The 12,490-nt window shown below is 35.7% G+C and overlaps 2 protein-coding genes across 4 annotated transcripts; both read right to left on the bottom strand.

Moving 5' to 3' along the window:
- Window positions 1–6,272: 6,272 nt before the first annotated feature.
- Window positions 6,273–7,550, bottom strand: LOC121256284. The gene has a single exon (XM_041157028.1). It carries the CDS (start codon window positions 7,305–7,307, stop codon window positions 6,465–6,467), a length of 843 nt encoding a protein of 280 aa, XP_041012962.1. The 5' UTR covers window positions 7,308–7,550; the 3' UTR covers window positions 6,273–6,464.
- A 3,263-nt stretch (window positions 7,551–10,813) lies between these two features.
- Window positions 10,814–12,490, bottom strand: LOC121254114. Of its 3 annotated transcripts, XM_041154077.1 has the most exons (4): window positions 12,376–12,467; window positions 12,279–12,286; window positions 11,384–12,082; window positions 10,814–11,261 (listed from the first exon to the last, which is right to left on the bottom strand). In XM_041154077.1, exons 3-4 carry the CDS (start codon window positions 12,002–12,004, stop codon window positions 11,046–11,048), a joined length of 837 nt encoding a protein of 278 aa, XP_041010011.1. In that variant the 5' UTR covers window positions 12,005–12,082; window positions 12,279–12,286; window positions 12,376–12,467; the 3' UTR covers window positions 10,814–11,045. The 3 variants fall into 3 exon arrangements, with proteins under 3 accessions (XP_041010011.1, XP_041010010.1, XP_041010013.1); XM_041154076.1 differs by lacking the exon at window positions 12,279–12,286 and having other exon boundaries at window positions 12,376–12,490; XM_041154079.1 differs by lacking the exon at window positions 12,279–12,286 and having other exon boundaries at window positions 11,131–11,269; window positions 12,376–12,490.

The raw sequence follows: 12,490 nt of genomic DNA, 5'->3' as shown, positions 1-12,490 counted from the left end.
ATATTGTTAGAATATAATTTTTTAACATTATTATTATTTTGAAATTTGAAAAAGTTGAATTGTTTATCATATTTTGTATAGTAATTTGGAAAAGTTATAATGATGAGATGAGATGAGATGAAACCATTTCTATATCCAAATGGGGCCTAACTCAGATGCATAGTTTATCATAAAAAAACATGGCATGCAAAAACAAGTTTACACAAAAACAAGTTTTTACTGCTCTGTTATTAATGACCCCAGTTGCATACACACACACACACAAATATTTTGCTGTGGTCTGTGTCAAGTTGCAAGATGTGATCAAGAACAAGACTTATTTTGTTAGGCTTTCATGTTCAATACTCTCAACCACCATAGTTATCATCAGAGCATGCATGTGTTTTCTATCTGAAAGGTCCATCTGAACAGGACTGTTGGAGAGTCCTTGGGAAACTTTAGCATGTCCCACGAGCATGTTTGTGAATTAAAAAGGAGCACAGCAAAAGAGAAACGGGTTCTGGGCTTAGAGACAAAACTGACGCATCCTTGATAGGAAAGAAAGAAAAAAAAAAAAAAAAATACAGTACTCCCTTGAACTTGTAGAAATTACATAGAAAAGACCCCAGTAACCATGATTTTAACCAAAAATCACACACAACTCAGACATATTGGATGTAAACCTGGTCCTACTGCCAGAAGTTCAAGCACACACAATTGGGGATAAAATAAAATAAAAATAAAAAAAATAAAAAAAAAGTTATTTTATCCGCTCTATTTATCCCTTATTTTGACACTTCATATATTTTAATTTTTTTTTACTTAATAGTTAAGAATGTGACTATTAGTGTATTGATATGTTTTGTAAAAATGTTTTAAAATGATAAAAAATATGAATAAAAAAATTGAAATAAAATAAAAATAAAATTCTAAATTAGCGGTCAAAATAAACGGTGCTACTCAAGCAGCAGAATAACACCACTTATAAAATAACCCCACAAATTAACACCAAGAATTATCCATTCTTAATTAGCATGGTCTTTGGAATTTGGGCGTCCATGTTTCTTAGACAAGTTCTTGCAGAGCTTTATAGGCTGAAAATTGGAAAACGTACCCCCCAAGTGGGATAGGATGATCTCTAGAGGGATCAAGCAATTTCCCCTTGGGTTTCTAAATGGTTCTTCAGATTTATTAAGAGGGATTTGATAGAAATTGAGAAGCATGAAAAATTAAGTGCTTGAGATAAACAGAAAATGCTTAAAAAATAACGGATTTCAATGCTAATAATTGTACTATGATAGAATTGGCATGCTCCCATTTGTTTTGTTTCCATCAATGTCATTGATTTATATTCCACTTTTCTGGCCGATAAGAGCAACAAAATAGCAGGGGGGCAGATACTTGAAATTGGGTCACATTCCATCGATTTATGCATAATGGATCCTGAACGACCCATTAGACAGTGCTTGTATGAAAAAGTGACTGAAATTTATGATAATCATGTCCAAGTTAGTTAACAAGTGCATATCATTTACCGACGTCGATTCTTTAATTCTTTATTCTCTTACGTAGGTCCGATAGAAGCTCATAAGTCATGAACTTTTTTTTATTTTTAACCCTCCTCAACACAAATTAAACGGTTACAAAGATATAAGATTTATTGAAGTGTGAGTTCTCGACAATTTTCTTAAAATAAACAAAAGCAGCACTGAAAATAAAAATAAAAAAGCAGGATAAGCCAAAAACTTGACTCCAACTCATTTTCACAGGAAAAAGCCGCTCAAAAACGATTTTGACATAGTCTGATAAGCAGCACAAGTCATGAACTTAGAGAACCAGACCTGATGAACCATGTTGAATCATCCAATCAAAATTTTAAACAAAAAAGTGGAGTTCAGATCCAACAATGATATATACCCAACTCAAAATGCCCGATCAATGTGGATTTCTTTGACTAATCTTGATAGGAATGAAACACAAAGTCAGGATTGGATGTCTGTCTACTAAAGCTGGATTTGTTCGAGCTCTTAAAATGATGCTACAGTTAAGACCAGACACTTGAGAATGAGAATAATAATAAAATGCTATAAAACGTGTGTGGGGGTGTCCAAGCGAATGCTAGCTTGTGCCATATCCTTCTATGGGAAGCAAACATGAAACTAAAATACGAAAGTTATATATGCGACGACATACTTTCCTGCACAAACATGAGGGGAGCGGACTCTCAAGGGGACTAGACATGAAAGAGGTCGACGACAGGTTATGATCTATGTAATTAAATTATGATGCAGGAGGATTTGGTTCTGATAATTCTGAATTGACAGATTCTACGTTGATGGTTAAACTATCTCGGAAATATATATCATACAAATACAGCTGAAAAATGTGAAGATTTTTCGAATTAAGATGAAATTGTGCATGCATCCGTATTTAAGCTATAATTTTGATTAAAAATATCAAATTCGTGTATATGATTCTAATTTGAAAACTTCTTGTTAGAGTGCACATCATGGTCACCACACTATGCTTCATAGTCCCCGTTTCAACCCCTAAATAAGTTATTTTTCTACTGAAGTGTCAGTTTAAGTTATTTTTTTTTTTTCTTTTATGATAATATTTCGCTGTCACTTTTAAAGATGATTCTTATTTCAATTTGGGTCAGATTTTTGCCAAGATATTTATTTTATTCTGTATTTTATTTTTTCACAATACTTGGAAGTTTATATTTTCGAACAAAATTATCAAAATATTGAATTTCCTTAGCTATTATTTAAGCACCTCTTATGGGTTTCAGAACCAATTTTCGACTATTACGAATAAATCCTATTCAAATTCCCTCAGTTTAAGCTTCCCAACTCAAACCTCAGTACTACTGTAATATGATCATCTGTACTTAGGTCTTGTTTTCTGGACAAACAATTCATTATCTGCAGGTGCTGTTTGTCCCAAAGCCTCTTTAACTGTTACTGGTGATTGAGTACTAGTAATCAGGGGTGCAGGGTAGGTGGGGGAGGCTACCCTTTTCTTCAGTCCTCTCTCCCTTTGTTTTGTTGGGACTGTATCTTCGTTATATTGATCAGTACTCTAATGGCCAATATTTTCTCGGATAATTTGTAGTATTGATCTAGATAATCAAGATACATGAGGCCGCACATTTGTATGGCCATGAAAGGTAGGACTGTACAGAAACCGACTGCACTGATGTGAACTGACCAGCCAGAATCGATGGAGAACTGGTCGGCGTGCGGTGAAAATTTCAAGAAATCGACATTTAGCAATTCGGTCTCGATTTGAAGCTGGACCGAATTGCTGAATCGACCAATATAATAAAATCTTTTTTTTTTTAATATACCCTTATCGAAACGATGCCGTTCCACTTAAGTGGAACAACGTCGTTTTAATTAATAAGTATTACAACAAATACTGGAAATGACGCTGTTTGGCATTAGCGTCGTTTTATTAAGGAAGGACGTAAGAAAAAAATAATAAGTTTGAAACGACGCCGTTCCACTTAAGTTTAAGTGGAACGGCATCATTTCGATAAGAGTCTTCTTCTTCCCAAATTCGATTTTGCAACTCTCTCTCTCTCTCTATCTCTCCTCTGTAACTCTCTCTCTCTCTCCTATGCATCTCTCTCTCAGTCTCTCTCATTATTCTCTCAGTAGAACTGCTAAAGAACCGACGCCGACCGAGAACCGCCTTGATCGATGTCCTCCTCCCCATCGATTGGTTACGGTCGGCGCTTCTCCCATTTTTCCAAACGTCGGTCGGCGTCGATTTTGCCCAAAAATCATACCGACGACGTCAATTTTCACCCCTAATGAAAGGAGTCACGTGCACTTTATACAAACCAATTCCTCAACAGACCAGATCAGACCAGACTAGACCAGACTAGATCAGACTAGGCTGCCGCTCAACATACAATTACAATCTATGGAGCTTATCTCAGTTTGAAGAAAATACTCTAGCCCTATCAATTTTAGTATCTACTCCCTCAAATTACTAAAAAATTAACATAAATATTATTAAAAACAAAATCAAAACATTTTGGGGGAAAAATCAGAATTGCAAAAAAAATTAAATAAAATATTCAAAAATAAAAAACGATAAATTAAAAATATTTTAAAACAATATAAAAGAAATTATCCTAAAAAACAAACAAATTAATTAAATAATTAATTGATAGAAAGCACACCAAATTCAATGAGGAAAGACCACCAAGTCAAATGTTAACGAAGTCATTGAATAATTAAAATTTGAATCGTCACGCAAATATTATACAGTATAAATTTTTTAAATATAATTATTCAATGATGAATTGTTATTGGGCTGGGCCTTCGGGCAAATATTACACAATCACTTGCTGGTGATTCGGAGTCCACATAACTCCGCATGCTGGCCTAATCCCTCCCCCCCCCCCCCCCCCCCCCCCCCCCCCCCCCCCCCCCCCCCCCCCCCCCCCCCCCCCAAAAACACAAAGCTACGGGCTGGTAATTTGATATAAAAAAACCGACTAGTTTGTCCAAGTCTCAACAAATATGAGCATGGCATCATTAAAGGAATCAAAAGGAGTGGTTTTAGAAGAGAGAATTAGTTCTTTACCTCATTTTCAACAGTTCATTTTTTTTTTTTTAAATAACTGTTACTGTTTTCAAATTGGATATGTTAATTATCACTGCTACAACTTAACTTAGTATTTCCAACCACTGAATTTGAAAACAAACATTGCTATTTAAAACAACACTAAAAAAAGAGATCTAATTGGCAAGCTTCATAATATCTGTGCATCTGAGTATACCTTTGTGCGTTTTTTTATGTGTTGCTTTGAGAGAAGTGACAAAAAAGGTAATGAATTTACACATCCCAATTAAATTCACTAGATTATCTTGCAGAGTTTCGGAAGGGATCGATGGGAATGATTGCGCTCCTGCCATCACAAGTAGCTAAAGCAGCTTGGAAGGCATGACCACTCAGCTGTAGATATGTATAGCTTTTATTGATGCCTTGCCTATTTGTTCTTTTGTTTGAGACAGTGAAAACAAACTAGATCCAGACAATTTTAATTACATCCTCGGCCACGAGGAATTGATTGCTTTTCGTTTGTTTCTGGTTTTACAGAAGCGACTCAGACATGGTGTCCCCCACTTGTGGCAATATTATGGATAAGGCTCTTTGGGAGTTTAACCAATTGCCTGACCAAGACCCCCAAACCACAATGGATCGATGGACAGAGCTAGCTTCGCAATATTACTATAGATGTTTCGGCAAATTTCATCTGGATTGTCAGCAAAGCTTGTGGGTTGCCACGCATCGATAAAAGTGTTAAGACCTATTTTAGGTTTTTTGATTTAAGAATTATATTTATACTAAAAATAAAAAAGCTCTACTTGAGATTATATCCGGGAATATGGTATATTATAACAGTAATTTTAGATATAACTGTAAAGTTCCTAATATCGCATAATTATTTAAAAAATAAATAAAATTTATTATTAAAAAATTAACTTTTTTTTATGTAAACATCATATTTTATTCATTTTTTTATTCTACAACAATGACACAATTCACGATTACAAATATATTTTCTCATATTACAATCAGCTTGTAGCGGCGACAGATTAGTTTTGTTTTGAAGGCGAGTGTTTGGGTATAGCTTATTACCAAATATTATTTATAACACCCACGTACAGTTCAACCTTGGAGACGAAGACAATAGATATCATAGTCATCAAGTTTCACTGCATGCATGAGATGATAAGATGCACAACCAGCAGGAAGTTTCTTGAACAGGAAGGGGCGGCACTTCTGAGTTTCTTGACTTACTCGACAATGTCCGTGGATTTAGGGTATTACCACCTAAAAGTCACAGAAACATGGGGTACCAACCCAAATTTAAGACACAAACAATATTATTACCCCCGGATCATTCTGGCCAAAAGGAATCAAAAGAAAGCATTGAAAATCGAATCACATTGACGTTGAGAAAAGTTGAACCGAATAAATTAAAGTAACATAGAATACAATATCCTAGTTTAACTTTTTGTTTAAATATTTTAATATCCATTAACTAGATGAGGCCTCATTGAATGATTGTCCCACTTCGGAAATTTATATATCTTTACCTAATCACAAAAGCTTAGTTCTTAAGCAAAACTTGATCATCCAAACAAAGAGTATAAATATTTCCAACCTCACCGCCGAGAAAATGACTTCCCGCCGACCAGTTATTCTAGTCCAGGCAATGCGAGCCAACTCAAAAAGAGCGAACTTTCAAGTGTCCCAAAAAGAGGAAGTGAAGATTAAAGAAGAGTTTCATTGAGAACGACCATATCAATATTCGAGTACGAATATGTAAAAACCCACCACCAAAAATATATTTCCTCCATTTTTTCTTTATATATTTTTTTCCTTTTGGGGGCTCGAGAACTTGGAACCAAAATAGAAATTAACCCAAAAAAGCGAAAAAAGAGAATTGAAATTTTGACCTAAACATTCGGACTCCAAAGGCTCCACAAACGAGAATTTAATAAACCCAACACGTCCGGCAGCACCTTCCGGGCCAAACCCTTGTGGTTGTTGCTACTGCCAGCCGCCACCATTGCCGCTTCAACCACCGTAGCCTCCTCCTCCTCCTCCTCTTCTTCCTTCTCTACCACGACCTCTTCAATGGCCACCTCATGCTCTTTATTCTTCTCCTTACCACTTCCTTCCACAAAAACATCACTCTTGTCCGTCCAGCTCGCAGAACCCAGGTCGTTTTCCAGAGAGGTCCCAGCAAAAGCACAGCTTTCCTCAATCTCCTGTATAATCGGAGTCTCCGAAACATCGGTAGACTTTTCTGGAGCGCGGCGACTGGTCGGTTTCTCTCTGCGTTTGCCTCTGCCGCTGACCTTCTTTGACTGTTCTCCATGGGCCAGATGGTCCTCGAAGGCCTCGATGGCCTGGTGGATTAGCTCGCGGTTGGGCGAGGAGTCCCACCTAAACCAGTAGCTGGTGTAGCAGTCGAAGCAGTCGCAGTCGAACATCGGAGGTTTGTGGGTGTTGTTACTGATCTTCTTGTTGTTGCTGCTGTTTAGGGATTTCTTGGGGTTTTTTCTCTTGGACTCCTGGGTGATCGGAGACGGGGTTGTGGGTTTCAAGGAGCGGGTAATCATGTAGGCCAGGACTTCACGGTCCTCTAGGGAGAGCACGGAGGCTAGAGCTAGAATCGCCGCTGGGAGGAGCTTCAACACGGTGAGAAAATCTCCATCGGAAGGAGACGGAATCGCAGACGTCGAAGACGACGACGGAGACGGAGATGGGTATACTTTACCTTTCTTTAGCTTCATCTCTGCTTTGCTTCGGATTAAAGTGGAGGTTTTGATGGTTTTGGAGGTTAAAAGAGAAGAAGAAAGAAAAAGGATTAGAGTGATTTTTATGGGTGAGAGATAGAGAGAGACAGAGACAGAGGAACAGTGATAGGGTTTTAATTTGCTTGATAGACAAGGCAGAAGGGTACGTAGAGGTCACCGTTCCTTGCAGAGAAGAATGGTCACGCTCTGTTATTGGAGCGTGTTAGCCACGGCGAGTACTGAGGAGGTTTGGATGATAGCTGCTAATTACCTCTTTTTAAAGGATTCAAAAGCTCCTAAGATGCTTTACTGTTTCATGTTAGAAACAAAGATATTGTCCAAAAACTGTTCTTCTGCCCTAAAAAGAAAGGAATATACTAGTGGCAACGTTTCATCAAGTCATCTATGATATGTTTGTCCATTTAAAAAGGAAAATGGTATTTCTTTTTAGAGAATATTTATACATAATATTTTTTATAATATTTTATACAATTATATTTTAAATAAGAAATATTTTTATAAAATATCTTATGAAAATAATATCATTTTATAAAATATTTTCATTTTATAATCTTATTATATAATATTTTGTGTAATATATTAGGTATATATCATTATTATTATTTTTTTTTTTATGTGTTGTTGGGTTAAGGTGAAAGTAATTGTTGCGTGAGTGAGTTCGTTTGTTTTGTGTAATTTGCAAAGGAGTTGCATGCAGTAATTATTTTTACAAAATTTTTTAATTTATCTCATTTCATATAATTATTATAAATTTTTAAAAGTTTTATATAAAATAAAATAAAATAAAAATTTAACTTTTTTAAATTTTAAAATAAAAATAATTTTAAAAATATATTTTTTAATAATATTTTATTTAACTTTTTATCGCATCTCATGTATAAAAACAAATAAATAAGAAACCTAAAACCTCTTAGAATTCTTATTAAAACAACATATACATGTTATCCTTTTCATTTCGTCACACATCTCATATAATCTGAGAGGTCAAACCTGAAACAGCATGTTTTTTTAACAATCGTATCGTTGGGGCCTTCGAAAAAGAAGTGATTTGGAGAGCGCTGATCAAAGACGTACGTGCATTTACTTCCCGAAAAGGTATACGATTTTCAGCCACGAATATTCCCATAAATTGAGGGTGCATTTACTACGTACTTGAAATAACGTGGAAATGCTAATATTCACCTCAAGTCCGATGCGAAGAACCCCAGATGTTGATTGTAGGAACATAAAATATTCTATGGTCGACACTAGCGAGCCACCCAGGCCAAAAGTAGATGCAATTTTGATATTGACATTCTAACTCATTGACTCGAGCTGTTCCTTCTTCTAATTTTCTTGGAACTTCCCATGAGATTAATTTTCATGATATCATAGTTACAATTTTTGTATGATCGAGACTATCCTTATCGTATCACTGTTCTTGTGTTTGCTTGGTAGGTAGACTCGAGTCGTGCCATCTTTTATTTTTTAGGTGTGTTTTTCTTCTTTTTTTTTTTTCTAAACAATATCATACGCCACAAAAGTAAGTTAATTCGGTTCTAATATCTATTCATAGAAAGAGAAATATTATTTTTTTAATTTTTAATTTAATTATTTTATTTAAATAATTATATATATATATGTATATAGGAACTACTTAAAAACAGATGTAATGGAAACGTCACGTTGTTTTCTTTGGGCCAGACCGATAAAAGATCTAAAAATCTCAAAAATTAAGGACCGCTCTTATTGGCTCGTCAACACCTTCGAGGAGATCATGTTGAAGATCATTTTCTTTGAGCTTTTGGACCCCTTCCTTGCGCCCCTCCAATGGACAGTGTCGTTAAACCAACTAATATAGGTTGTAATGTCATTTCTGGGTAGGTTGAAGAAAAGCCTTCCGTACGAGTCTCTTAAGTTTCATTAATTCTATATACTACGAAAGGCTTCATTGATCTATTTGGGTTTTAGTCAAAGTGTTTGGTTAATTATTAGGGCCCCCGTCAATCGAAGTGTACATCATTTGCCTTAATATGACTTTTAATGGGCAACTATCATTTCTATATATATATATATATACATTATACGTTTTGTTATTTATAAAATGCTTTAATTTGAGGAAGATATAAGAATAATAAATGTGGCTAATTAGAAGATAAACGTTTTGACTTTAAATAATAATGGAATTATGGAAGCCTTTTGAATTTTAAAGAAAGAAAACTATACACGTGTAGCTACAGATTAATTAATGCTTTAGAGGCCAAAATCTTTTATATATTCAATTTTTTAAAATTTGTAGGCCTTAGTTTTTGAGTATTTTTAAGTGTGTATACGTGAGACGGACTTGTTTGTTTTCAAAAAATATCTTATTTCATTTTACCTTATCATTATAATTTTTTAAAATTTTTACATAAAATAAAATAAATAATTTAATTTTTTTAAATTCTAAAATAAAAATAATATTAAAAAATATATTCTAACAATATTTTATTCAACTTTTTAATTTTAATCTCATCTCATCTTTGAAAACAAACGAGCTCTTAACCATTATAGATTTGTGATTAATTACACGTGATTTCGTTAATTAGTTAGTGGTGGGGTGGATAATTATATATACTCGAGGGTGCGTTGAATTAACATGGGTTAAAAGATATTTTAAAGTGGAAATATTAATGCACCCCTAAGAATTAGTAAAATAAAATTAGTGCATAATTGTCACCAGACAATTAAACATGCCGTAATGATCAGACAAAATAATTATTGAAATGCAATGGACCACATGGTGACTACTGCTTGCTACTACCCACAATCTCTGTTTTTTTGTTTATTTATTTATGATTTTCTTTTTCTTTTTTTTTTTTAAAAAAGAACACCATGGGCTCTGGTCATCTCCGTATAAGTGCTAAGTGCTTGACATGCAAGATCTTTTTGGTATTCCCTGTCTTTCGAAAATGGCTAAGATTATTTGTTATAAAGGACTCCCATCTTCCACTTGCAGCTATGTGGAGTGGCCCTACAAAAGGTAATATAAATTCTGCATTGCTAGCTTGAGAAGGAACTATTCTTATACTTTATTATAAATTTTCAATGAGCTTTAATTCTGACATTGGATAGCATTTTTTTCGAATATGGGCCGAGTGTTACCTTCGTAAACCATGTATTCAGTGTCTTTAAGGATTGGAATCACGCAGTAGTGTTTCTTGCAACTCTTCTACCCCTGATTTGCAAGCAAATCGAACAGATAATATCACATTAAAAGGCAGTATTGCCAGGCACCAAACAAATACCGAGCGAAGATGATTGCCCACATGATCATATGTTGAATAAAACAGAAAACCCATATTAAGACACTTGCAATCATGATAACGAAATTAATGACTCCACTAATAACCTCTGCAATCATCATGCATGCGTCTTAATTACTGTCATAATCACGATCACAACTAGTGTCGACCCAGAAATATAATATCCATTGGAAAAGATAAAGTGGCAATTAGTAGATATTTGAAAGGAAAATATATTCTGATTTCGCATTGATTGGAAAATTGGCATGATCAGTTCCCAAGGAGTGGAAATTACAGCGGAAGTTTTAGCAAACATGATTAATACAACAGAGATTTCTTTTTAACGACCAATTCAGGCAGCATGTTTAAAGAAACTACATTTTTTTTGCTTATACCAGAACAAAATCTAGTCCTGAAACTATGGCACCAAACTATGTAAGTACATGCAGAGCTAATCGGCCTTCTTATTATCTGTAGGTTGAGCTTTGTTAATGGCTGCAGAAAGCTTATCCTCCTCAGTCTTGGCATAAATCTCATTTCTATCCCTGAAATACTTTTCGAAGGACCTTGGAAGGAATTTCGGAATCAAAAATCCAAACAGATTGATTGAGAAATACACTAGGTTGGCAACTGCAAGGCTCCTTCCAAACCAAAACCACGCAATATCCTACACCACTAACACAATACCAATCAGATTATCAACTCCCACAAGACGAAAAAAAGAAAAAGAAAAAGGTAGTTTATTGTCAAAATGCATGCATGAAAAGGAACAGGCCGGCTGAGAATTACCTTAAGTTGTGAACTTGGAGGCAGTGTTTGGTTAGTCCAAACGTCGTTTAACCAATCAATGATAACAAAGATCCTCCGGACGGTATAGAGCAAAGGCACTAATGCCCTCACAGGTGGGGAAAATAAAGACAACCCAGTAATGACGTTCTCAGTCAGTATCTGGAAAGAGAGCAAGAACAAGTGAGGTGTGGCTGACCGGACAGCATGGTCATCTGCCCTGGAGAACCCACCCAACACGTAAGCCAGCGGCAAGAACAGCCCTATCGTGGTTCCCAAAACCACGTAGAACCTAAAGAATTTACTTCTCTGGGAAATTTCCTGCGACGTGGAACCGACACTACTGCCGCGGGAAGGAAAGACCCAGCGCGAGAGAACTAGAACATAGGCAGTGGTGAAGGCAGGGAAGACTAGATCGAGGAGTGGGACGAGACCGCTGACTGAGAAAACTAAGATAAAGGCTATGAGTTGGAGTTCTACTAGGCGCAGTGATTCCATTATGTTACCCATCACTGACTGTTGCCGCGGTTGGTTTTGGGGGAATGGCTTTTTTTGGGGTGGTGCAGCTGTGTCGGTTTCTTCAGGCTCCGTCCGAGGAGCCACAGCTAGAGATATGCCAGACATTTCTTAATTCCTTGGATGACTGTGTTTGTGTTTCTAGCTTGATTGCTATTCAGATCTTCCTGCCGGTGTTACTGAAACCTGGAAAAGAAAAGAAGCAAATTTTACTGGTGATTATTGACAGTAATGATTGCAAAGTTGCAACGCTAAAATTAACCATTCTTTCTAATTGGCGAATTCTTTTGGAAGTGTTTAAGATCATCCCGTAATCTGCAATTCCGGAATTAACTCTCTGAATTTAAGTTTTAGTTAGATGATCAAGAACGAAACAAAGCACCTTGTATCCTTCAAATTAATAAAACCAACGTCAAAATCAGATACACTACAACCAAAGCAAGATCTTAAGAAGAAGAAGAAAAGAAAATAGATCTTACTGATGGCTAGGAGCGAGAACATGTACACAGTGATTCGTTCGAAACCGGTGCCTCCGAACCAAAAAGGTAACAAACAAGGGTCATGGGGAGGCAACAAACAAAGAGCCGGTGACTG

This window comes from Juglans microcarpa x Juglans regia, chromosome 3D (assembly GCF_004785595.1).
Source record: "Juglans microcarpa x Juglans regia isolate MS1-56 chromosome 3D, Jm3101_v1.0, whole genome shotgun sequence".
Classification (NCBI taxonomy): domain Eukaryota; kingdom Viridiplantae; phylum Streptophyta; class Magnoliopsida; order Fagales; family Juglandaceae; genus Juglans; species Juglans microcarpa x Juglans regia.
Note: the sequence above shows the minus strand (reverse complement) of the source record. Positions and strands in the feature narration are given on the sequence as shown.

Bases quoted from the DNA above. Each gene is read 5' to 3' on its own strand.
- LOC121256284 (XM_041157028.1), bottom strand. From the start codon at position 7,307: ATGAAGCTAAAGAAAGGTAAAGTATACCCATCTCCGTCTCCGTCGTCG.
- LOC121254114 (XM_041154076.1), bottom strand. From the start codon at position 12,004: ATGTCTGGCATATCTCTAGCTGTGGCTCCTCGGACGGAGCCTGAAGAA. The intron at 11,262-11,383 runs GTAATTCTCAGC...TTAGTGGTGTAG, and splicing joins CTCCAAGTTCACAACTTAAG to GATATTGCGTGGTTTTGGTT.